Here is a 23,228-nt window from a genome sequence, read left to right on the forward strand (position 1 = left end):
CTTTTTGCCCAGCAAAGGTGGATGCTAGAGGGATGAGGTGGGAGTGGGTGGGGGAGCACCCTCTCAGAGGCAAAGGAGAGGGGGATGGGATGGGGGATTTACAGAGGGGAGACTGGGAATTTGCAGGACATTTGACATGCAAATACATAAAATATTTTTTTCTTTCTTTGAAACTCAGTTAAAATTTTTAGATTAAAAGGAACATTTTTTTCCTACTTCGGTCTGCATGCCATTCATGGCCTTGGGCTCCTCCTGGTTGTCATCTTTGGAGGAGCCAGAGGCCTTTTGACTTGTCCAAACGCTAGAAAAGTATTAAATTGATCGATTATATTTTATAGTCTCCTTTTCATGTATCTTCTCATCAACGAGTTAAAAAACAGAGATCTCCAAACTCAGAGATGCAATCTCTCATTATTTATAAGTTTCTGAGTTTGGGATATCTGCGGCAGCGGGTTTAATTCTTTTGGAGGGATACAAAATAATCTAGATCTTTGTTAATAAAAATTCAGTCTATACTTTGCCACATTATTTCACAAGACACTCTATAATCAAGGATAGTTGGAAAAATTAGTACCAGTTACCAGTCAATGAGTCATATATAATTTTGTAGCCATTTATCAAGTAAGAAAATTATAGCCCTAATCTGCCAAACGCAGGTAGCCACCCAGAGGACCTGTAAATTTTAAGAATAAAAGAGCTTGAGTTAAAACCAGATGCTCTTGGGTTTCTTCAGCCTACAGCCCCCCCCCCCTTCATCCTGCCTCTGGGCTGTGTTTATTTTGGCTCCATCCTAGGGACTTGGCCATCAGCCAACTCTGAATTCCCCAGCCTCACACTCTGCCCACACCTCCGCTAAATCTTCTTTGGTCTGAACCAAGAGCCTTCTGCCACTTTCTTTTTTTACTAGTTCATTCTGAAAGACAGCAACCATCATAGACGGTTAGAAATCTTAGCGATAGGGTCTTAGATCTTTTAAAGATCACCTCTGGTTGGACTTTGAAAACCTGATTCCTAGTTATTTTTTTCTTATGTGCTATAGTCAGTTTCTCATCTTCACTTTTATCTTCACCTCCGTGGCTTGCCCCTCTTCCTCCTCAAATGCCAAGTGAACAACAAGACTGGGCTTATTCTCCATTCCCACACTCAGTGCTGATGGGCAAAATCACCTCAGCATCTATTTAGAGCCCAAGTAATAAAAGAAGTAGAATATTGAGAAATTTGTTTCCGAGACAATTTGTTATTCCAAATAAAGTCAGCATGAGAGACTTCAGAATAATTTTTGGAGCACCGCCTTAAGTTTTGTCATTCTTTTTTTTTTCTTTTTTTTTTTTTTTATTAACTTGAGTATTTCTTATATACATTTCGAGTGTTATTCCCTTTCCCGGTTTCCGGGCAAACATCCCCCTCCCTCCTCCCCTTCTATATGGGTGTTCCTCTCCCCATCCTCCCCCCATTGCCGCCCTCCCCCCAACAATCTAGTTCACTGGGGGTTCAGTCTTAGCAGGACCCAGGGCTTCCCCTTCCACTGGTGCTCTTACTAGGATATTCATTGCTACCTATGAGGTCAGAGTCCAGGGTCAGTCCATGTATAGTCTTTAGGTAGTGGCTTAGTCCCTGGAAGCTCTGGTTGGTTGGCATTGTTGTTCATATGAGGTCTCGAGCCTCTTCAAGCTCTTCCAGTTCTTTCTCTGATTCCTTCAATGGGGGTCCCGTTCTCAGGTCAGTGGATTGCTGCTGGCATTTGCCTATGTATTTGCTGTATTCTGGCTGTGTCTCTCAGGAGAGATCTACATCCGGCTCCTGTCAGCCTGCACTTCTTTGCTTCATCCATCTTGTCTAATTGGATGACTGTATATGCATGGGCCACATGTGGGGCAGGCTCTGAATGGGTGTTCCTTCAGTCTCTGTTTTAATCTTTGCCTCTCTCTTCCCTGCCAAGGGTATTCTTGTTCCCCTTTTAAAGAAGGAGTGAAGCATTCACATTTTTTTTTTAAACTTGAGTATTTCTTATATACATTTCGAGTGTTATTCCCTTTCCCGGTTTCCGGGCAAACATCCTCCTCCCCCCTCCCCTTCCTTATGGGTGTTCCCGTCCCAACCCTCCCCCCATTGCCGCCCTCCCCCCATAGACTAGTTCACTGGGGGTTCAGTCTTAGCAGGACCCAGGGCTTCCCCTTCCACTGGTGCTCTTACTAGGATATTCATTGCTACCTATGGGGTCAGAGTCCAGGGTCAGTCCATGTATAGTCTTTAGATAGTGGCTTAGTCCCTGGAAGCTCTGGTTGCTTGGCATTGTTGTACTTTTGGGGTCTCGAGCCCCTTCAAGCTCTTCCAGTTCTTTCTCTGATTCCTTCAACAGGGGACCTATTCTCAGTTCAGTGGTTTGCTGCTGGCATTCGCCTCTGTATTTGCTGTATTCTGGCTGTGTCTCTCAGGAGAGATCTACATCCGGCTCCTGTCGGTCTGCACTTCTTTGCTTCATCCATCTTGTCTAATTGGGTGGCTGTATATGTATGGGCCACATGTGGGGCAGGCTCTGAATGGGTGTTCCTTCAGTCTCTGTTTTAATCTTTGCCTCTCCCTTCCCTGCCAAGGGTATTCTTTTTCCTCATTTAAAGAAGGAGTGAAGCATTCACATTTTGATCATCCGTCTTGAGTTTCGTTTGTTCTAGGGATCTAGGGTAATTCAAGCATTTGGGCTAATAGCCACTTATCAATGAGTGCATGCCATGTATGTCTTTCTGTGATTGGGTTAGCTCACTCAGGATGATATTTTCCAGTTCCAACCATTTGCCTACGAATTTCATAAACTCGTTGTTTTTGATAGCTGAGTAATATTCCATTGTGTAGATGTACCACATTTTCTGTATCCATTCCTCTGTTGAAGGGCATTTGGGTTCTTTCCAGCTTCTGGCTATTATAAATAAGGCTGCGATGAACATAGTGGAGCACGTGTCTCTTTTGTATGTTGAGGAATCTTTTGGGTATATGCCCAAGAGAGGTATAGCTGGATCCTCAGGCAGTTCAATGTCCAATTTTCTGAGGAACCTCCAGACTGATTTCCAGAATGGTTTTACCAGTCTGCAATCCCACCAACAATGGAGGAGTGTTCCTCTTTCTCCACATCCTCGCCAGCATCTGCTGTCACCTGAGTTTTTGATCTTAGCCATTCTCACTCGTGTGAGGTGAAATCTCAGGGTTGTTTTGATTTGCATTTCCCTTATGACTAAAGATGTTGAACATTTCTTTAGGTGTTTCTCAGCCATTCGGCATTCCTCAGCTGTAAATTCTTTGTTTAGCTCTGAACCCCATTTTTTAATAGGGTTATTTGTTTCCCTGCGGTCTAACTTCTTGAGTTCTTTGTATATTTTGGATATAAGGCCTCTATCTGTTGTAGGATTGGTAAAGATCTTTTCCCAATCTGTTGGTTGCCGTTTTGTCCTAACCACAATGTCCTTTGCCTTACAGAAGCTTTGCAGTTTTATGAGATCCCATTTGTCGATTCTTGATCTTAGAGCATAAGCCATTGGTGTTTTGTTCAGGAAATTTTTTCCAGTGCCTATGTGTTCCAGATGCTTCCCTAGTTTTTCTTCTATTAGTTTGAGTGTGTCTGGTTTGATGTGGAGGTCCTTGATCCACTTGGACTTAAGCTTTGTACAGGGTGATAAGCATGGATCGATCTGCATTCTTCTACATGTAGCCCTCCAGTTGAACCAGCACCATTTGCTGAAAATGCTATCTTTTTTCCATTGGATGGTTTTGGCTCCTTTGTCAAAAATCAAGTGACCATAGGTGTGTGGGTTCATTTCTGGGTCTTCAATTCTATTCCATTGGTCTATCTGTCTGTCTCTGTACCAATACCGTGCAGTTTTTATCACTATTGCTCTGTAATACTGCTTGAGTTCAGGGATAGTGATTCCCCCTGAAGTCCTTTTATTGTTGAGGATAGCTTTAGCTATCCTGGGTTTTCTGTTATTCCAGATGAATTTGCAAATTGTTCTGTCTAACTCTTTGAAGAATTGGATTGGTATTTTGATGGGGATTGCATTGAATCTGTAGATTGCTTTTGGTAAAATGGCCATTTTTACTATATTAATCCTGCCAATCCATGAGCATGGGAGATCTTTCCATCTTCTGAGGTCTTCTTCAATTTCTTTCCTCAGTGTCTTGAAGTTCTTATTGTACAGATCTTTTACTTGCTTGGTTAAAGTCACACCGAGGTACTTTATATTATTTGGGTCTATTATGAAGGGTGTCGTTTCCCTAATTTCTTTCTCGGCTTGTTTCTCTTTTGTATAGAGGAAGGCAACTGATTTATTTGAGTTAATTTTATACCCAGCCACTTTGCTGAAGTTGTTTATCAGCTTTAGTAGTTCTCTGGTGGAACTTTTGGGATCACTTAAATATACTATCATGTCATCTGCAAATAGTGATATTTTGACCTCTTCTTTTCCGATCTGTATCCCCTTGATCTCCTTTTGTTGTCTGATTGCTCTGGCTAGAACTTCAAGAACTATATTGAATAAGTAGGGAGAGAGTGGGCAGCCTTGTCTAGTCCCTGATTTTAGTGGGATTGCTTCAAGTTTCTCTCCATTTAGTTTAATGTTGGCAACTGGTTTGCTGTATATGGCTTTTACTATGTTTAGGTATGGGCCTTGAATTCCTATTCTTTCCAGGACTTTTATCATGAAGGGGTGTTGAATTTTGTCAAATGCTTTCTCAGCATCTAATGAAATGATCATGTGGTTCTGTTCTTTCAGTTTGTTTATATAATGGATCACGTTGATGGTTTTCCGTATATTAAACCATCCCTGCATGCCTGGGATGAAGCCTACTTGATCATGGTGGATGATTGTTTTGATGTGCTCTTGAATTCGGTTTGCCAGAATTTTATTGAGTATTTTTGCGTCGATATTCATAAGGGAAATTGGTCTGAAGTTCTCTTTCTTTGTTGTGTCTTTGTGTGGTTTAGGTATAAGAGTAATTGTGGCTTCGTAGAAGGAATTCGGTAGTGCTCCATCTGTTTCAATTTTGTGGAATAGTTTGGATAATATTGGTATGAGGTCTTCTATGAAGGTTTGATAGAATTCTGCACTAAACCCGTCTGGACCTGGGCTCTTTTTGGTTGGGAGACCTTTAATGACTGCTTCTATTTCCTTAGGAGTTATGGGGTTGTTTAACTGGTTTATCTGTTCCTGATTTAACTTCGATACCTGGTATCTGTCTAAGAAATTGTCCATTTCCTGAAGATTTTCAAATTTTGTTGAATATAGGTTTTTATAGTAAGATCTGATGGTTTTTTGAATTTCCTCTGAATCTGTAGTTATGTCTCCCTTTTCATTTCTGATTTTGTTAATTTGGACGCACTCTCTGTGTCCTCTCGTTAGTCTGGCTAAGGGTTTATCTATCTTGTTGATTTTCTCAAAGAACCAACTTTTGGTTCTGTTGATTCTTTCTATGGTCCTTTTTGTTTCTACTTGGTTGATTTCAGCTCTGAGTTTGATTATTTCCTGCCTTCTACTCCTCCTGGGTGTATTTGCTTCTTTTTGTTCTAGAGCTTTTAGATGTGCTGTCAAGCTGCTGACATATGCTCTTTCCTGTTTCTTTCTGCAGGCACTCAGCGCTATGAGTTTTCCTCTTAGCACAGCTTTCATTATGTCCCATAAGTTTGGGTATGTTGTATCTTCATTTTCATTAAATTCTAAAAAGTTTTTCATTTCTTTCTTTATTTCTTCCTTGACCACGTTATCATTGAGTAGAGCATTGTTCAATTTCCACGTATATGTGGGCATTCTCCCTTATTGTTATTGAAGACCAGTTTTAGGCCGTGGTGGTCCGATAGCACGCATGGGATTATTTCTATCTTTTTGTACCTGTTGAGGCCCGTTTTTTGACCAATTATATGGTCAATTTTGGAGAAAGTACCATGAGGAGCTGAGAAGAAGGTATATCCTTTTGCTTTAGGATAGAATGTTCTATAAATATCCGTTAAGTCCATTTGGCTCATTACTTCTCTTAGTCTGTCGACATCACTGTTTAATTTCTGTTTCCATGATCTGTCCATTGATGAGAGTGGTGTGTTGAAATCTCCCACTATTATTGTGTGAGGTGCAATGTGTGTTTTGAGCTTTAGTAAGGTTTCTTTTACGTATGTAGGTGCCCTTGTATTTGGGGCATAGATATTTAGGATTGAGAGTTCATCTTGGTGGATTTTTCCTTTGATGAATATGAAGTGTCCTTCCTTATCTTTTTTGATGACTTTTAGTTGGAAATTGATTTTATTTGATATTAGAATGGCTACTCCAGCTTGCTTCTTCTGACCATTTGCTTGGAAAGTTGTTTTCCAGCCTTTCACTCTGAGGTAGTGTCTGTCTTTGTCTCTGAGGTGTGTTTCCTGTAGGCAGCAGAATGCAGGGTCCTCGTTGCGTATCCAGTTTGTTAATCTATGTCTTTTTATTGGGGAGTTGAGGCCATTGATATTGAGAGATATTAAGGAATAGTGATTATTGTTTCCCTTTATATTCATATTTGGATGTGAGGTTATGTTTGTGTGCTTTCATTCTCTTTGTTTTGTTGCCAAGACGATTAGTTTCTTGCTTCTTCTAGGGTATAGCTTGCCTCCTTATGTTGGGCTTTACCATTTATTATCCTTTGTAGTGTTGGATTTGTAGAAAGATATTGTGTAAATTTGGTTTTGTCATGGAATATCTTGGTTTCTCCATCAATGTTAATTGAGAGTTTTGCTGGATACAGTAACCTGGGCTGGCATTTGTGTTCTCTTAGGGTCTGTATGACATCAGTCCAGGATCTTCTGGCCTTCATAGTTTCTGGCGAGAAGTCTGGTGTGATTCTGATAGGTCTCCCTTTATATGTTACTTGACCTTTTTCCCTTACTGCTTTTAATATTCTTTCTTTATTTTGTGCGTTTGGTGTTTTGACAATTATGTGACGGGAGGTGTTTCTTTTCTGGTCCAATCTATTTGGAGTTCTGTAGGCTTCTTGTATGTCTATGGGTATCTCTTTTTTTAGGTTAGGGAAGTTTTCTTCTATGATTTTGTTGAAGATATTTACTGGTCCTTTGAGCTGGGAGTCTTCACTCTCTTCTATACCTATTATCCTTAGGTTTGATCTTCTCATTGAGTCCTGGATTTCCTGTATGTTTTGGACCAGTAGCTTTTTCTGCTTTACATTATCTTTGACAGTTGAGTCAATGATTTCTATGGAATCTTCTGCTCCTGAGATTCTCTCTTCCATCTCTTGTATTCTGTTGGTGAAGCTTGTATCTACAGCTCCTTGTCTCTTCTTTTGGTTTTCTATATCCAGGGTTGTTTCCATGTGTTCTTTCTTGATTGCTTCTATTTCCATTTTTAATTCCTTCAACTGTTTGATTGTGTTTTCCTGGAATTCTTTCAGGGATTTTTGTGTCTCCTCTCTATGGGCTTCTACTTGTTTATTTATGTTTTCCTGGAATTCTTTCAGGGATTTTTGTGTCTCCTCTCTATGGGCTTCTACTTGTTTATTTATGTTTTCCTGGAATTCTTTCAGGGATTTTTGTGATTCTTTCAGGCATTTTTGCGATTCCTCTCTGTAGGCTTCTACTTGTTCTCTAAGGGAGTTCTTCATGTCTTTCTTGAAGTCCTCCAGCATCATGATCAAATATGATTTTGAAAATAGATCTTGCTTTTCTGGTGTGTTTGGATATTCCATGTTTGTTTTGATGGGAGAATTGGGCTCCGATGGTGCCATGTAGTCTTGGTTTCTGTTGCTTGGGTTCCTGCGCTTGCCTCTCGCCATCAGATTATCTCTAGTGTTACTTTGTTCTGCTATTTCTGACAGTGGCTAGACTGTCCTATAAGCCTGTGTGTCAGGAGTGCTGTAGACCTGTTTTCCTCTCTTTCAGTCAGTTATGGGGACAGAGTGTTCTGCTTTCGGGCGTGTAGTTTTTCCTCTCTACAGGTCTTCAGCTGTTCCTGTGGGCCTGTGTTTTGAGTTCACCAGGCAGCTTTCTTGCAGCAGAAAATTTGGTCTTACCTGTGGTCCCGAGGCTCAGGTTCGCTCGTGGGGTGCTGCCCAGGGGCTCTCTGCAGCGGCAGCAACCAGGGAGACCTGTGCCGCCCCTTCCGGGAGCTTCAGTGCACCAGGGTTCCAGATGGTCTTTGGCTTTTTCCTCTGGCGTCCGAGATGTGTGTGCAGGGAGCAGTCTCTTCTGGTTTCCCAGGCTTGTCTGCCTCTCTGAAGGTTTAGCTCTCCCTCCCACGGGATTTGGGTGCAGAGAACTGTTTATCCGGTCTGTTTCTTTCAGGTTCCGGCGGTGTCTCAGGCGCAGAAGTCCTGCCGCTCCTGGGCCCTCCCCCAGGGGAGCCCAGAGGCCTTATACAGTTTCCTCTTGGGCCAGGGATGTGGGCAGGGGTGAGCAGAGTTGGTGGTCTCTTCCGCTCTGCAGCCTCAGGAGTGCCCACCTGACCAGGCGGCTGGGTCTCTCTCTCACCGGGTCTCAAGTTTTCTCATTCTTACAGAATGACACGGAGGTACATACTAATATTTGGGATGGATGTCCAGGCTAATATTTGGGGCATGTTCCACTTCTGCATCCAGAATTGGATCTGCTGGGAATTGTTCTTAGGGAACCCCACAACCACACACTGGACTCCCTCCACGCTTTGGTCTCTGACTTCCACTGAATTCTCTGTACCTTTTCTGTATGGTTTATCCCTTTTAAAATTAGCTATTTCAAGCTGCCCTTCCTCAGTGTGGTCTCTGAGTCGTCTCAGGGTTTGCTCGGTGCTCGTCTCGCCTGTACAGATACGGACACCTCCATCTGCAACCATTGCCTCTTCTAGACTTAACGCTAGACACGTTCCTAGTCAGGACTGGTCCTGTGTTTGTCTGGAGGACTCATCTCCCTACTCCCTTGTAGCTGCACCCCTTTCCTCTCCAGTGGTGCTTAAACATTGACATCCACCTATCCAGATAGCCACCCATTTCTTTCTATTTTTTGGATACAGAAGCAATATTCATGAAACCAAGTCTGAAGGCATGAGAGAGTACAAGTGAAATGTTCCTTCCCTTGTCACTTGGGACCTCTTCCTAGGGATAACCAGAGATACCAGTTTCTTCTAAGAAGTAATGATTGCTGATTACTCCATATGCTCATATTCTGCACAGTTCTGTCTTATGCTCAAAGACACATGTTCATTGTTCAGTGGACATGCTCACTTACAGGATTCCTGAAAATCTTCTTCATCTCTATTCTTTTCCTTAGTCAGGGTTTCCCAGCCATTCTGGTTTTTATTTTTGATTTATTTAGTATTTATATGAGTACATTGTAGCTGTCTTCAGACATACCAGAAACGGCATCAGATCCCATTACAGATGGTTTTGAGCTACTATGTGGTTGCTGGGAATTGAACTCAGGACCTCTGGATGAGCAGTCAGTGCTCTTTACTGCTAAGCCATTTCTCCAACTTTGGCAGTTATTCTTAAGACTTAGCACACATAGCAAATGACAAGGGCAGTAGAGGCAACCAGCTTGGGGACTCTAACTTATCCAAGCTATTCTTAGGACTGACACCAATAACTCCACACTCCAAACCTGTTGGTGGCCCACTATTGGAGGAGTTCTATTCCAGGCAATGATACATCTTAAGGCCCAAACCCCTGGGTACTGTGTGTGTGTGTGTGTGTGTGTGTGTGTGTGTGTGTGAACTCAGAGGTTAATGTCAGCTACCTTCCTCAGTTGCACTCAATCTTACTATTTGAGGCATGGTCTCAGTGAATTTAAAGTTCACTGATTTGGCTAGCGTGTCTAGCAAGCACCAAAGACCCTCCTGTCTGCCTCCTGCCGCCCAATCCTCATGCTTGCTAGCAAGCCCTTTACCTACTCAGCCATTTTCCTAGCCCTTGGCAATTTTAGACCCCCTTGGGTTTTCCTTTTCCTCTCAAATCAACTGCAAGTCTTTCAAGTTACAGTTCTAGCTGTAGCTCTCTCTATCACCATGGCCACCTCTTTGTCAGGCTCTTAGCATCTCTCCTCCTGCTACAGAGCTGGCCTTCTTGCTTCTTGATTTTTCTTTGGAATCACTCTCCCATTTCAGACAATACAGGCAGCAACCATTTTAAACTTAAAATCTACCTCTCTCTCTCTCTCTCTCTCTCTCTCTCTCTCTCTCTCTCTCTCTCTCTCTCTCTCTCTCTCTCCTGTCTCAAATCACTCATTTGTTTAAGAATGCTCTAGTTCCTTTCCCTGCCTTGTGACACTCCTTTCGTCCAGCCCTATTTTCTGTAAACTCGCAATCTAACGTCCCTTTTTCTCTTCTGGTTTCATTTCTTCCTTTTACATCCTATAACATCCTATAAGATTATTTTCACCACAGCTGTGAGTGACTTCTCTGCCATCTATCCACTGGGGAAGTTTGGGGCCTTGCGCTATGTGACTGGCCCTTTCCCCACTGTCCATCACACAACTTAGTCTTCCTTCCAGGACATAAGATCATCCCATCCCATCCCTCCTTCGAGCACCTTTGCCAACCTCTCCTATGCTATGTGGCCACCACAGGCTGGATCCCCCTTTATCCTCTTGTTTTCTAGATAGATCTGCCATAATCATTTATCTACCGCTGTCTATGAAGTAGAAGCTCCCAATTTGACAACCATAATCCAGTCCTGAACTCTGGGAAGTACGGCATTCTCTATCTGATATTTCCATTTTAGACATTGCATAGGTTATTACACAGTTGGGATATAAAACCCTGAGTTCACTCCAGTTATGCTCATATTACAACTCCTCATGTCCCTCTCATACCCCCTCACTAACATACCTCATATGCTAAATCCCCTTCTCTGAATGATGATGACCTTTGTGCCATTCCCCTTGTCAATCCATCTCCATAGTTGCCCAACCAGAAAGAACCCAAGTCTTCTAGCTCTTTCCAGAGTCAGTCCATCATCCAGTCTTGAAATTTTTATGTCCTTATAGCTTTCACGTTTTCGTTATTTTAAGTTTTGGCTGAAGTCACCCTTCCTTTGTGCTAATGTGCTGCCTCGTGATACCCATTGTCCTTTATGTCCTGCCCTTGGAACCATTTACACAGCCATCCTGGCCTCATAGCTCATTCTGTATGTCTGGTTTTTCTGTTCCTCTCATTGCCTCTCTGTCACCTGCTTGTTGCCAGTGCATGCTGTACACAGAAGCCTTCCATTAACTAACAAAGCTATTCTTCATGGCTTGTTTCCCAGATATTCATTCCCCTTGGCTGTTGGTTACCCAAGATTTTCTGCAGTTTCCCCAAACAAGCTAATCTATGTGTCCCTGGCCTAGGTCTGTGTCTTCTATTCCCAGGCATAAGCCCTCTCCAAATCCCTTGCTTCTCAATCCTGAGAAAGATATTCTTTGTGTAAGGCGGGGCCACCGTCTATCTTATCTTCCCTGTATTTCCAGTTTCTACTGATGGATCACTGTTGTTCCTCCACAGATATTAGTGGAAAGAAAGAATCTAAAGTTTGAAAAGATAATTGCTTAATGCTTTTTGCACAAACAAGTACACACATGTCTACTTTTCTTCTTCCAGATGTAAATTGAGAATTTGTTGTTGCTGTTCTCTGTTTTGTTTTTCAAGACAGGGTCTCTCTCTTCTGAGTCCTGACTGTCCTGGAGCTCACTATGTAGACCAGGTAGGCCGCGAGCTCACAGAGATCTGCTTACCTCTGCCTAGAATTAACACACTAGGGCTAAAGGTGTACACCACCATGCTCAATTAAGGTGTTTTGATTGTTGGTTAGTTGGTTGGGTTCTCTTTTTTTAATGACAAAGAGAAGAAGAAAAAAAAAAAGGGAGATGGCAGTACTTCCTCACCAGTTTATAACTAGAGAAAATGTCAATGAGAAAATGGATTTATTGATATTTAATGAATTTTAAATAAAGTTATTTGAAAGTAAATATGGCATAACATGTTAGATTGTGGTTCCCAAAAGATACATTGCAGTTCTCGCTGCCGGCATTTGTGTTTGTAAACAGAGACTTAGCACAAATAATCAATTTAAAATGGAGTCAGATGGGGGCTACAGAGATAGCTCAGCAGTTAAGAGCACTTGTCATTCATGCAGAGGACCAGAGATTGATTTTCAGCACTCACATGGAAATTCACAACTGCCAATTCCAGAGTGCCCAACACTCCCTCATGCATAAATTCATCTATGCACACACATACATATAATAAATAAATACAAAGACAAAAGTCAGATTCCATTAGGACAGGTCCTAAATGTAATGACTAGTCCTTGTGACTAGAGAGACATTTGGAAACACAAACATCTAGGAGACAGACAGAAGTGTTCAGGATGGCAGAGAATGCCATGCATCTCTTCTGAGGCAAGGCCAGGTAAAGAGGGATTCTTCTCCAGATCTTGCAAAGAACGTGGCTCTATTGACAAGTTATTTTTAAACCACCTAGTATATGGTGATTTGTTATATTAGTTCTAGAAAACTAGTAATGTGGAATATACAAAATTTATATGGTCATAGGTTTCTGAAAAGGAGATTTCTCTAGCATGTTTATGTTTTTTGTTAAAGACACACTAAACTTGGCAGCTTGCTCTACTTATAATTTAGTTTAAAAACATATGCTAGTATTAATAGTAATTCATTTATAAGATGTAGTGTGTGTGTGTGTGTGTGTGTGTGTGTGTGTGTGTGTGTGTGTGTGTGTGTGAATATGACTGTAGGCACATGGGCCCACCCATATGTGCACAGAGATAAGAGGAGGAGGTTATATCTCTTATTATTGCTCTCTACTTTGTCCTCTTAAGACAGGTTTTTCATTGTAGTAGAGCTTGGGGGCAGGCAGCCAGCAAGCCTCAGAGACTTTCCTATCTCTTCCATGTGTGTGTGGCTACACTCACTTTTATGTATTAGGGGTAAGGATTCAAATTTCATATTATATTTGCACGGCAAGTGCTGATACCCTCATAGCTACCTCTCTAGCCCTATAGTACCTTTTTTAAAAAATAAAAGAGATTCATTTTTATTTTATGTGTAGAGAGTTTTGTCTATACATGAAAGTATATAGCACATACATGTCTTGTGACAAAGGGGCCCAGAAAATGACAGTAGTTACCCTGAAACTGGAGTTGTGGATGGTTATGAGTCACCAAGTAGGTGTTGAGAACAAAACCTAGGTCCTCTGTAAGAGCTGCCAGTGCTCTTAACCACTGTGATATCTCTCCAGCCCCGCCTCCCCAGTGCTATCTTATCCCATCACCCAATGGGACAACATAATTAAGAGATTACCTTCTTCAATTGGTTGAAAAGTTAATAAGTCTCCAGATGCAACAAGTTTCTCCTGTTGAAAAATTTATAATCAGAGAATTAAATGACAGTAACCACTAAGCCATTCTTTAGTAGACAAATTCTTTGAGTCTTGATTTAAAATAAATAAGTAATTTTAACATGCCGAAGATTATAAAACTAGATGCATAATGTACTTTTGCTACATTCTCCCAACCTGTGTTGGTGTATGGTGTTCAGGGATCTGATGCAAATTGAGCTCAGAGTGCCTTCTTATACAGAATCATTTTGAATCGATCATTCTGAAGGCCGTTTCCTTTGCAGACCTTCTTTCTGCCATTACCTGAATCAGATCACCTGTGAGCCTGTTTATTATCTTCTCGCTGAGCGAAAGGTCTTCCAAATCAGTAAGGACCACCCAAGTTCCATTCTCAAATTTCACTGGCATAGAAAAGACAATCCCTTCAGGAATGCCGAACTGGCCTGCAGGGAGCACACACAAGCAAAGCATAAACAAATACAGAAGAATTCGGAAAAATAGCTGAAAAGGACACACAAAATACATGATTTTCAGATTTTATCTGTGATGTTTGTCTACGTGTGTGCGTGCTTCCCCACCCCTGCTTGCCTGCCTGTGTCACTCAAGAGCATGTGTACACATGTGGAGGCCAGGAGAGGGTGTTAGGTGCCCTGGATCTGGAGTTCTTGATGGTGCCTGACATGGGTACTGGGAACCAAATTTTGGTCCTCTGCAAGAGCAGGACATGCTCTTAACCTCTAGGGCAGTACATGACTCTTAAGGACACTGGTGGAGCTACGTTTCTGGAACTGCTCTTTGACTAGGACTGGAGCACTTATTCAGGCCCAAGCACACACATGTCCTCGTTCTGACCATCCTCCACTCCTTCCTATCTAGGAGTTAATGTGGCCTTTCTTTTCTGAGGCTTGTGTGTAATTTGGGCCTGTTTTCCATAGCTGTCCCATAACTCTGCCTGGACCACTTGATGAATGTAGCCTTCTATTTTAGCTTACTAAGTGTTTTAGTTGGGGTTACTATTGCTGTGATAAAACACCATGACCAAGCAACTTGGGAAGGGAAGGATTTATTTGGCTTATGCTTCATCACTGTATAAACTGACAATATGATTCATCCGTGATATGATTACGGGGATGGTTTTTATTGGGAGGTCAGCTGGAAGAATCCTGAGCAGAGACGGAAATAAACTGAACTTGACCAGCAGAGTGAGACAGGCCATGATAGAAGCAGGAGAAGAACAGAGAGATAAAGAGAGAAAAGGGGATGTGTGGGGGGGAGACAGACAGACAAAGAGAGAGACAGAGAGAAAAATATCAGGGTTATATCGGGAGAATGAATAGCCCAGGGGAAGGAAGCTATTGAACTTGAGGGAAGAGGGAGGAGGGGAGGAGAGCTACGATGCTAGCACAGACTTTGAAATGTGTAGCAGGTGCTTGTGGCCCTGAAGGGGCCTGGAGGGCAGCATGCACTTTGGTTAATGGGCACCACAAGTAGCCATCTGTCCCTTCTGCCAGTTAAGAAAATGACTTCTTTTGGTAGAGAAGAACCAGCTTCATGGATTCTTGAGGAATGCTGGCTTTTATCTAACTGCTGAAATTCTCCTATAGTCCAGGTTGAACCCATTTCTGGGTATTTGAACTGCCTTTTGGAGTTTGGGGATTGAAGTCTTCTTTGGCTCTAGCAGTCACCATTGTTTGTAAGGAATTCAGGAAAGGAACTCAAACAGAGGAGGAACATAGAGGTAGGAGCTGATGCAGAGGCCATGGAGGAGTAATACTTACTGGCTTGCTCCATACGGCTCACTCAGCCTGCTTTTTTAGAGCATCTAGGGCCACCAGTCCAGCACAGGCCCCACCAACAATAGGCTGAGCCCTCCTGCATCAATCAATAGTTAAAAAGATGTCCCTTGCCTACAGCCTGTATTTCTCAACTGAGGCTCCCTGCCCTCCAGTGACTAGTATCAAGTTGACATGAAACTAGTCAGCACACTACAGCAGCCATGTTGGCCTGGTGTGTTGAACTGGGATCGGAAAGGAGGTGAACAAGATACCTGATTATTTTCTTAGAGCTTCCAGTTCTCCACTTGTGTTCTTGAAAAACTAATTGTACTTTCTTCCTATTGTATTTACAGCCTATGAATGGCTTTCAATTAGTAAAGTTGCAAACTCCTGCTGTTATGCATAGCAGAAGCATGGCTGTCAGCAGTCATGGCAGTCACATCACAGCTCAGCGCTGGCTCATATCGGGTATGCCATGGTGTCATATGCAGCCTGAGTTCTTTACAGAGACCCCACCATAGAAGAGGCAAAGATACTGAATCACCTTGAAGGAAACAACTTCAAGACAAGTCAACAGAAAGCAAACACGGGTTTTCTAAAGCAGGTTTATTAAGAGCTTCTGTAACACTTGGAGGGGGGAATGTATGCTTCTCAAGAGAATCACGCTCCTGCCATCTTGTCTAGTCATTTTATAGACAAACTTTGAAGAATGGAGGTATTCCTATGAGTTCAGGTAGAGAAAAATGTGAAAAAGTATAGGAATATGTCAAACTTTCTCAGAATTAGGCTTACTTTTTTTGTCTTTAGATATAGTTTATTGGGTATGCCATGGTGTCAGATGTATAGTGGGAATACGTAATTTTGCAAGGCTAATGATATAGAATGGACAATATATGAAGGAGAAGAAAGTCAGTAGTACTATGGTCTTGCATAGTACATGTGGATCCCAGCAGTCTAGGGTGATTTTGTGGCGACAGCTCGGTAATCTCACTTCCAACCGCTGCAAAGCTTGTCCTTTGGCCCTGTGTCTACCCAGCCTATTTCATTACCAACAAAACCCTAGTGCTCTGAAGAAGCCATACTAACAGACTATTTATTAGCAGGCTTCCCAGACTGTTCAAGCTGCCTGTATCCCATCTGCAGAGAGTGTGGTTTAAGGGGATAGAATGTAGGAGGACTTATCTAATAATTGTTATTATTATAATAACTTTTTTGGAATTGTATTTTGTAATTCTAATAATAATTGTTACTTTAACTGTACAGTATCTGCCAAATGTCACATAAGATACTTCTCCCATGGAGATGTAGAAGGCGACATACAGGAAGCCCTGTCCTCAGTGCACATATTCTAACATATGCATCTCAAAAGGCCTGTTAAGAGTATTCTGTCTGAGAGAAGAACAAGATGCTGTGTGAACGTAGAAGAGAGATGGAGATTAATTCTTACACTATGGGTTGTTTGAAGATGTCTCTGAAGTGTACTGAAATTGGATCAAGGAGGAGACAGTGACACTGCTGTTAAATAAGGGACACCGGAGGTGGATCTGGTTGGTTCAGGCTGTTGTTCATTGGGTTGACAGTATGCCATCCACATGGCCATGTTGCTGACCAACCAAGGATAGAACTCAGCAGAGAGTCGCAGGCCTGAAGATCAGAGAGTGAACAAGACTGACAAGAGCCAAAGAAATGCTTGTGGTAGAACCTACAAAGGATATAACAGCAGACACTGTCTTTTCCGAGTTTATAAGGATGTTGGAAAACTTGTGCTTTCTTTAGTTTACAGCACATCTCTGCAGTGTTCACTGACAGGCAGCAGTCTTTCTACATTTCCCATTCTACCTGCTCTCCTGAAGCTTGGGTCTCCTTGCACATTCAGATCCCATCTCTGTGTCTTTGCTCTTGGTGTTCAGTGCTCTCCCACACTGGCCTTCCAGGTCAACATCAAACACCTGGAGACTTCTTGCAGTGCCTTCTCTTCACAAAGCCTGCTCTGACACAAAGCATCCTGCTCCCTGCAGGGAATGGACTTGGTTTTCTCTTTCTCAGCCAGACGCAGTGAGAATGCATTGGAAGACAACTTGTAAAGATCTTTACCTCCTTCAGTCTCCTATACATTTTCTGAAGCATGAAACCAGGTGTAATCTCTCATACATTCACAGTAAATGTTGCTCAATTTTTGAATGGCAACTGACTGAATGAGTGCATGCATGGCAGCGTTGAAATCTACACAACTTATCGGTCAAGCTATGATCTAAATAGGGGTTTACAAAATAGGAATCAGACCTTCACTCATTACACCCAAGGAAACGATCTCTCCAGGTGGTGAGCCACAGTACCAGTACTTCAGGGTGGTGGCTATGCTGTGTGCTGCCAAAATGCCTCCAAATTGTTTTCCAGTGCTGCTCAAGTCTTTAAGCGTCCTCACAAACTCTTTTGTTATCCACTCTCTGCATGAAAAACCAGATGAAAAGGCAATCTTCTGAGCCCTGAAACTCAGCCCAGAGAACTTTATCCGCTACCTACGCAGTAATGAGACAGACCCAAAGGTCACAAGACCAATTTCTTTCATTATGAATAATTATATTTAGATGCTTTCCTGGGACCATTCATATCCTTCATTTAAAATCAAATACATTCATTAAACAGTGAATTGTTCGCCCTGAGATTTGGGACAATATGTTTTATTGTCTGGAGTATAAATTCGGGCAAGAGCTCAGCTGGGTGAGAGGGAATGCCCCCAGATGCCTGTAACCTTGCCCTCGGCAATCAGTATGTTAGGGCATGGGCTTCAGGACAGGAGCCCAGTTCACACTGTGCCTAGGCATGAATCACATTCCTGAGCACTGGAGACAGGGAGGAGATAGAAGACAAAGGAAAAAGAAAAGGAAAAGGAAAAGGAAAAACTGCAACTTGGGATCTGGATCAGGGATGTGATTGTGCTTCCGAGGAGCTCCTCTTTCTGCATTCTCATCAGAATGCCAGTGTTTACCTAGATGAATCTGTTTGTTTTCCTTTTTATTCTAAACAGAACAGGTCACACCACCATTTTCGTTCTATCATCGGAGAAGCTGGGGCTCAAATCTGATGTAACTTCGCTAAAGCCACACCAACTAATAAATAATGTTGACAGATTTCAGGTTTGCAACCCCATAGGAAGAACAACAATAGCAACCAACCAGACCACACACCCCCACCCCCGCAGTGCTCCCAGACACTAAGCCACCAACCAAAGAGTACACATGGAGCTACCCATGGCTCCAGTCACTTATGTAGCACAGAATGGCGCTGTCCAGCATCAATAGGAGGAGAAGCCCTTGGTCCTGTGAAGGCTCGGTTCCCCAGTATAGGGGAATGCTAGGATGGCGAGGTGGGAGTGGGTGGGTGGGAGTGGGAGCATCCTCATAGAAGCAGGGGGAAGGGGAATGGGAGAGGGGGGAACCTGGAAAAGGGATAACATTTGAAATGTAAATACATAAAATGTCCCATAAAAAGGGAGGGGGGATTTCAGCCTCCTTGCTCCTGGGATGCACCACTTTTCCTCTCTGCCTCTGTTGGGACTTAATGGTCCACCTGACCTGGTCTACTCATCATCTTAACTCCTCTTCCTACCAATGCTTCAACTCCCTTTCTCTTTGGCGATGTGCATGTCTTTACATTAACATTTGCTTTATGTATACCTGCTTTAGAGATAATGGTAACAATATACAAAGTATTGAAAAGTAACCTGCAAGGATAGCCTGAAATATAAAAATTCATAACTTTAAAACAAATCAGATGGGGGTGGGGACCAACTGGCTACTATTCGTGGATTTTTCTGATTCTTCAATAGAAAGCACAGAAATATGTGTGTAAAGAATACATGTTAGTTTCATGCAGACTTTGCAAACTGTTTTAATGGTGCTTGCCAAGGACCAGCCTTGGCATGGAGAGGGGTTCTGAGAGAAGAGTTGTCTGGGAGCGGTGAAAACAATGACTTGAAGTCAAATTGCAGGTCAAAGGTGGTGGCCTAGATTCCGCTGAGATGGCTATCCAGACTGCATTCCCTCTCCCCCTGTCTCTCTCCATTCTCTCTCTCTCTCTCTCTCTCTCTCTCTCTCTCTCTCTCTCTCTCTCTCTCTCTCTCTCTGTGTGTGTGTGTGTGTGTCTGTGTGTCTGTGTGTATCTGTGTATGTTCCGCTCTGTTGTAGACAGCTTTTTTTTCTTGCTATTCTAAAAACTCTCTGGTTGAAACAGCTCTCCTAATAGTAAAAATTCCAAAAGCTATCTGGATAGCTCAAGGCTTTTCTAACCAAAATTATTGGATCTTCTGACCAAATCAGAGATCCTGTTAAGAAAATTTCTTGAAGAGTTGTATTGCTTTCCAGAGATCTTGAGACAGCTCAGCTCTCTCTAGAGAAAAAATTCTAAAGAACTACTGTCTCTTTTGCTGTCTCATCTCATGCAGATCAAAAGCCCAGTTTTTTATTTCCTTCTCAATTCAGTTATTTATTCCAAGTTTCCTTTTGATTATCCTATGAATCAGCATCCAATGACCCCAGTCCTTTAATTCTTAGGAAACAGCAAGCACATATTTTCTTTTAACATTGCAAAAGAATTCAGAGATCTGCCTGCCTTTGTTAAGATAGCTGGTTGGGGCCTACCCTGAAATTACCATTTCTACCACACTTGGGTCTAACCTTGCTCTGTCCTAGGAACTGGCTCATAGTATTCATTTTGTTCATTTAGATTCATGAAGCCCCTCCCTCATGATTCATATTGCATCCTTATATATGCATAGTTGAGAATACGTATACATATACATATATATATACATATACATATACATATACATATACATATACATATACATATACATATACATATACATATACATATACATATACATCACACCATTATGTCCTGGACTCATGCTGTCTGATTACTATGGAGCCATTAACATTAACAGAGAGGACCTTCTTCAGAGGAATGTGAAAATGTGTACATTATTACATGAACAGGACTTATACCCACAGCAGCCATCACTCTCATGGAGGCTCACATGGGAGCCCTGTCACTCTGTTCCCACCAGGGCCACACTGGGGTCCACAGGTGCTTACAATTGTTACACATCTATTTCATTTGTCTAACGTTAGTATACTTCACTTAGAAAAATACTCTACCTGTCAAAAATCAAGCTTAACACAGAGTGGTAATATCCAGGAGGTCCCCTAATAGCACTCTCATAGTTGTAAACTTTTGCTTTCCTCAGATCAACGTAGTTATTTCCAGTGATATTACCCCAAATTATCACATCTTTGATTCCTATGCAGAACAGAATCAGAAATGGTTAAAATAAAGTGTATCAATATAAAATGTATTCAAATCCAATGCTTTGTCTGTGCATTTGTTTACAATATACAAACAATGTATATTTACATTGTTTTAGGATTGGTCCAGTGAAGTCCAAGCTCTCTAACCTGTGCAAAAGCTGGGGTTCCCCTTGCTAAGTATCAGGGCTTGGTAGTCACTGGTGAACCCTGTGCTGGATGGGTAAGTCAAGGAATACTGAGGGGACTGCTGTGAAAGAAATTGTTAGTGAAAATTGTATCATTTGTGCTGCTCTTAACTTCATACCCCTTCCACCACACACACACACACACACACACACACACACACACACACACACACACACAGAGTGCATGACCACATGTGGATGAGTGTTCATGTGTAAGCTAAAAATGGCATGGGAGACTGCCTCCAGCACTCTATACCATGTTCATCAATGTTGCTGTAAGGACACAAAGGACCACCTCTAAGGATACAAAAAGCCAATGCTGATGTGATTCAGTGTTCCTTTTGTATGATTCTAATATCTACCAATTGGAATATCAATAACAAAAATTTAATTAGTTATAAAAACTTATATGTTTAATCTCTTTCTAAGCTTTATCTTGCATCAGGCATCTCTTATGGGCACTTTAGAAATACTGTTTGTGGTGGTTGTAATAAGAATAGCCCTCATTGGCTCATAGGTTTGACTATTTAGTACCTAGTTGGTAGAACTGTTTGGGAAGGATTAGGAGGTATGGCCTTGTTGGAGTTGATGTTGGAGAAGGTATGTCATTGGGAGTGGGCTTTGAGGTTTCAAGAGTGCCCTCACTTCCCTATCTGAGCCTCTTGCTTATGGGTCAGATGCAAATCCTCAGCTACTGCACCAACACCACAGTTGCCTCCTGCCATGTTCCCTGCCATGGTGGCCATGGACTTACCCTCCGAAACTGTAAGCAAGCTCCCATTTGCAACCTTACTATATTCTGAGTTGCCTTGGTCCTAGCTGTCTCTTCACAGCAGTAAAAAAGTAACTACCACACTATCTTATTGGATCTTCACATCAGTTCTAGAAGGGACTTGCTGTTTTGAAAGATAAAACTGAGGCACAGCAGTCTAATCTGACTGTTCAGAGTCAGACGAGTGGGAAAGGAGGCGAAACCATTTTAAGATGGCCTTGGTGTTTTTTAAACAACATACCCTACTTTCCCCATTATTATCATGGAGAAATGGGATATTAGGTTAAAAATTACTACAACAAATATTTGCTAATTTTATGATAATGGACAGTCATAAGAGTTGATAAAAAGAAGTGTGCACAGCTGTCCCCCTTACCGCTAGCTTCACATTTCATCCATAGCTCAGCTAACTGGTGCAGTCTCTTCATTTCAGGGAGGGTGCAGCAGCACTGGAGACGGAACCTAGGCTCCCATGCATGCTCGTCAAGAGTTCTACCATTGACCTACCAGCCAGCTCTGTACTTTAAAATATGATAGGGAAGTTTTCAAAAACTAAGCAGCGGGTAAGCTGTAGATCTTCATTACTGTATGTCACTGTGATTTGTTTTATTAGGTTATTACCATTTATTCCTGCTGCCCTGAGTTTATGAATTAAACTGGACCACAGTATGTGTGTACAGGAAAAAGCTGGGCAAAGAGAGTGGGGTAGTCTAAGTGGCATCCCCTGAAAGAGGGAGAGCCACACTGGGTCCAATCCTTCCCTCCTAATCTATGTCGCACGTCCAGGATGGTCCTGGAGGATGTAGCTTTCTCTCTCTACTATTTGAACCCATGTTTCAAAACACAAACAAGACACTGATAGGAGTTCACTCACTGGATGGAATTGTTTTCATCTTTCGGGCCAGTACTGCTTTTGCTTGGCCTTCTAACCCCAGAGCCACTGCGATGATGTTGCTTGCGAGGCTAGGTGCATATTGTATGAGCAAAGTTGTTTTCAGATTCAGAAAGCTTTTCCCTCCCACGATGACTTTGACAGATTTGTGAGCATTTTTCTCTATCAGGTAACCATAGAGGCGGCACAGTGGTACCCTGCTTCGAAGGCAGCTCTCCATGTTGTACACTTCCTCGTCCGTGCTGTCATCCAGGATGATGATGACTTCAGCCTGAAGGAAGGCATCCTTTACCGTCGTGCAGAAGGAGACAGTGCGCAGGACTGGGGAGGCCAGATTCTCAGTTTCCATCACTATGTTACTGAGGCATTCCCTCCTCTGCTCCTGGTCAAACAGGGTCAGGCTGATCTCTGCCTGCATCCCGAACACTTCCCCACTTAGCAAGAGGGGAATTAAGTGGCAGCACACACGAGAACCTGCACTGTTGAAATGCAAAAGTTGGATGGAAAATGGTTAGATTCCTTGCCAATTCTGCATTTTATTCTTAACCAATGTTTCTGCATGTTTCCAGAGGATGAGTCACTATCTTACATGAGCAGTCTCACACTTGCACAGATGTGCCTAGGGAACCCGAACAGGGAAGTCTCACACCCACTCCATCCCAGCATCTGAGGACACTAAAATGTACTGCTGTGTTAGATTTTTCAAATAAAAGAACTCTCCCACATGCAGAAAACAAAACAAAAAAATAAGCAAACAGAAGCTCCTTATTAGATTGTCCTGCCTATAAACTCGGGTTTTCTTGTGAAAAGACTAAGATTCATGCTTCAGTTCCTCATTGTCCTTTATACCTTTATCTACTAATGAATGCCTTTAGTTTTGGACAGATTGCTTTTCTCACAGTCTTACAAGGAAAAATCCCTTACAGGGATGGGTAGAATAAGCAAAGGTTCTGTGCTCTATTTGAAACTAAAT

General features: G+C 42.3%; 1 protein-coding gene across 2 annotated transcripts in view; it reads right to left on the reverse strand.

Moving 5' to 3' along the window:
- The window catches only part of Mdh1b (malate dehydrogenase 1B), a 49,892-nt gene that overhangs the window by 18,677 nt on the left and 7,987 nt on the right, over positions 1-23,228 (reverse strand). The window contains 5 exon segments of one of the 2 annotated variants that reach the window (NM_001108221.2): positions 13,286-13,337; positions 13,626-13,765; positions 17,381-17,544; positions 20,257-20,398; positions 22,238-22,734. In NM_001108221.2, coding sequence (NP_001101691.2) covers positions 13,286-13,337; positions 13,626-13,765; positions 17,381-17,544; positions 20,257-20,398; positions 22,238-22,734 — 995 coding nt within the window. 2 annotated transcript variants of the gene reach the window in all.

The sequence above is a fragment of the Rattus norvegicus genome, chromosome 9, assembly GCF_021556685.1.
Source record: "Rattus norvegicus strain SHRSP/BbbUtx chromosome 9, alternate assembly SHRSP_T2T, whole genome shotgun sequence".
NCBI lineage: Eukaryota > Metazoa > Chordata > Mammalia > Rodentia > Muridae > Rattus > Rattus norvegicus.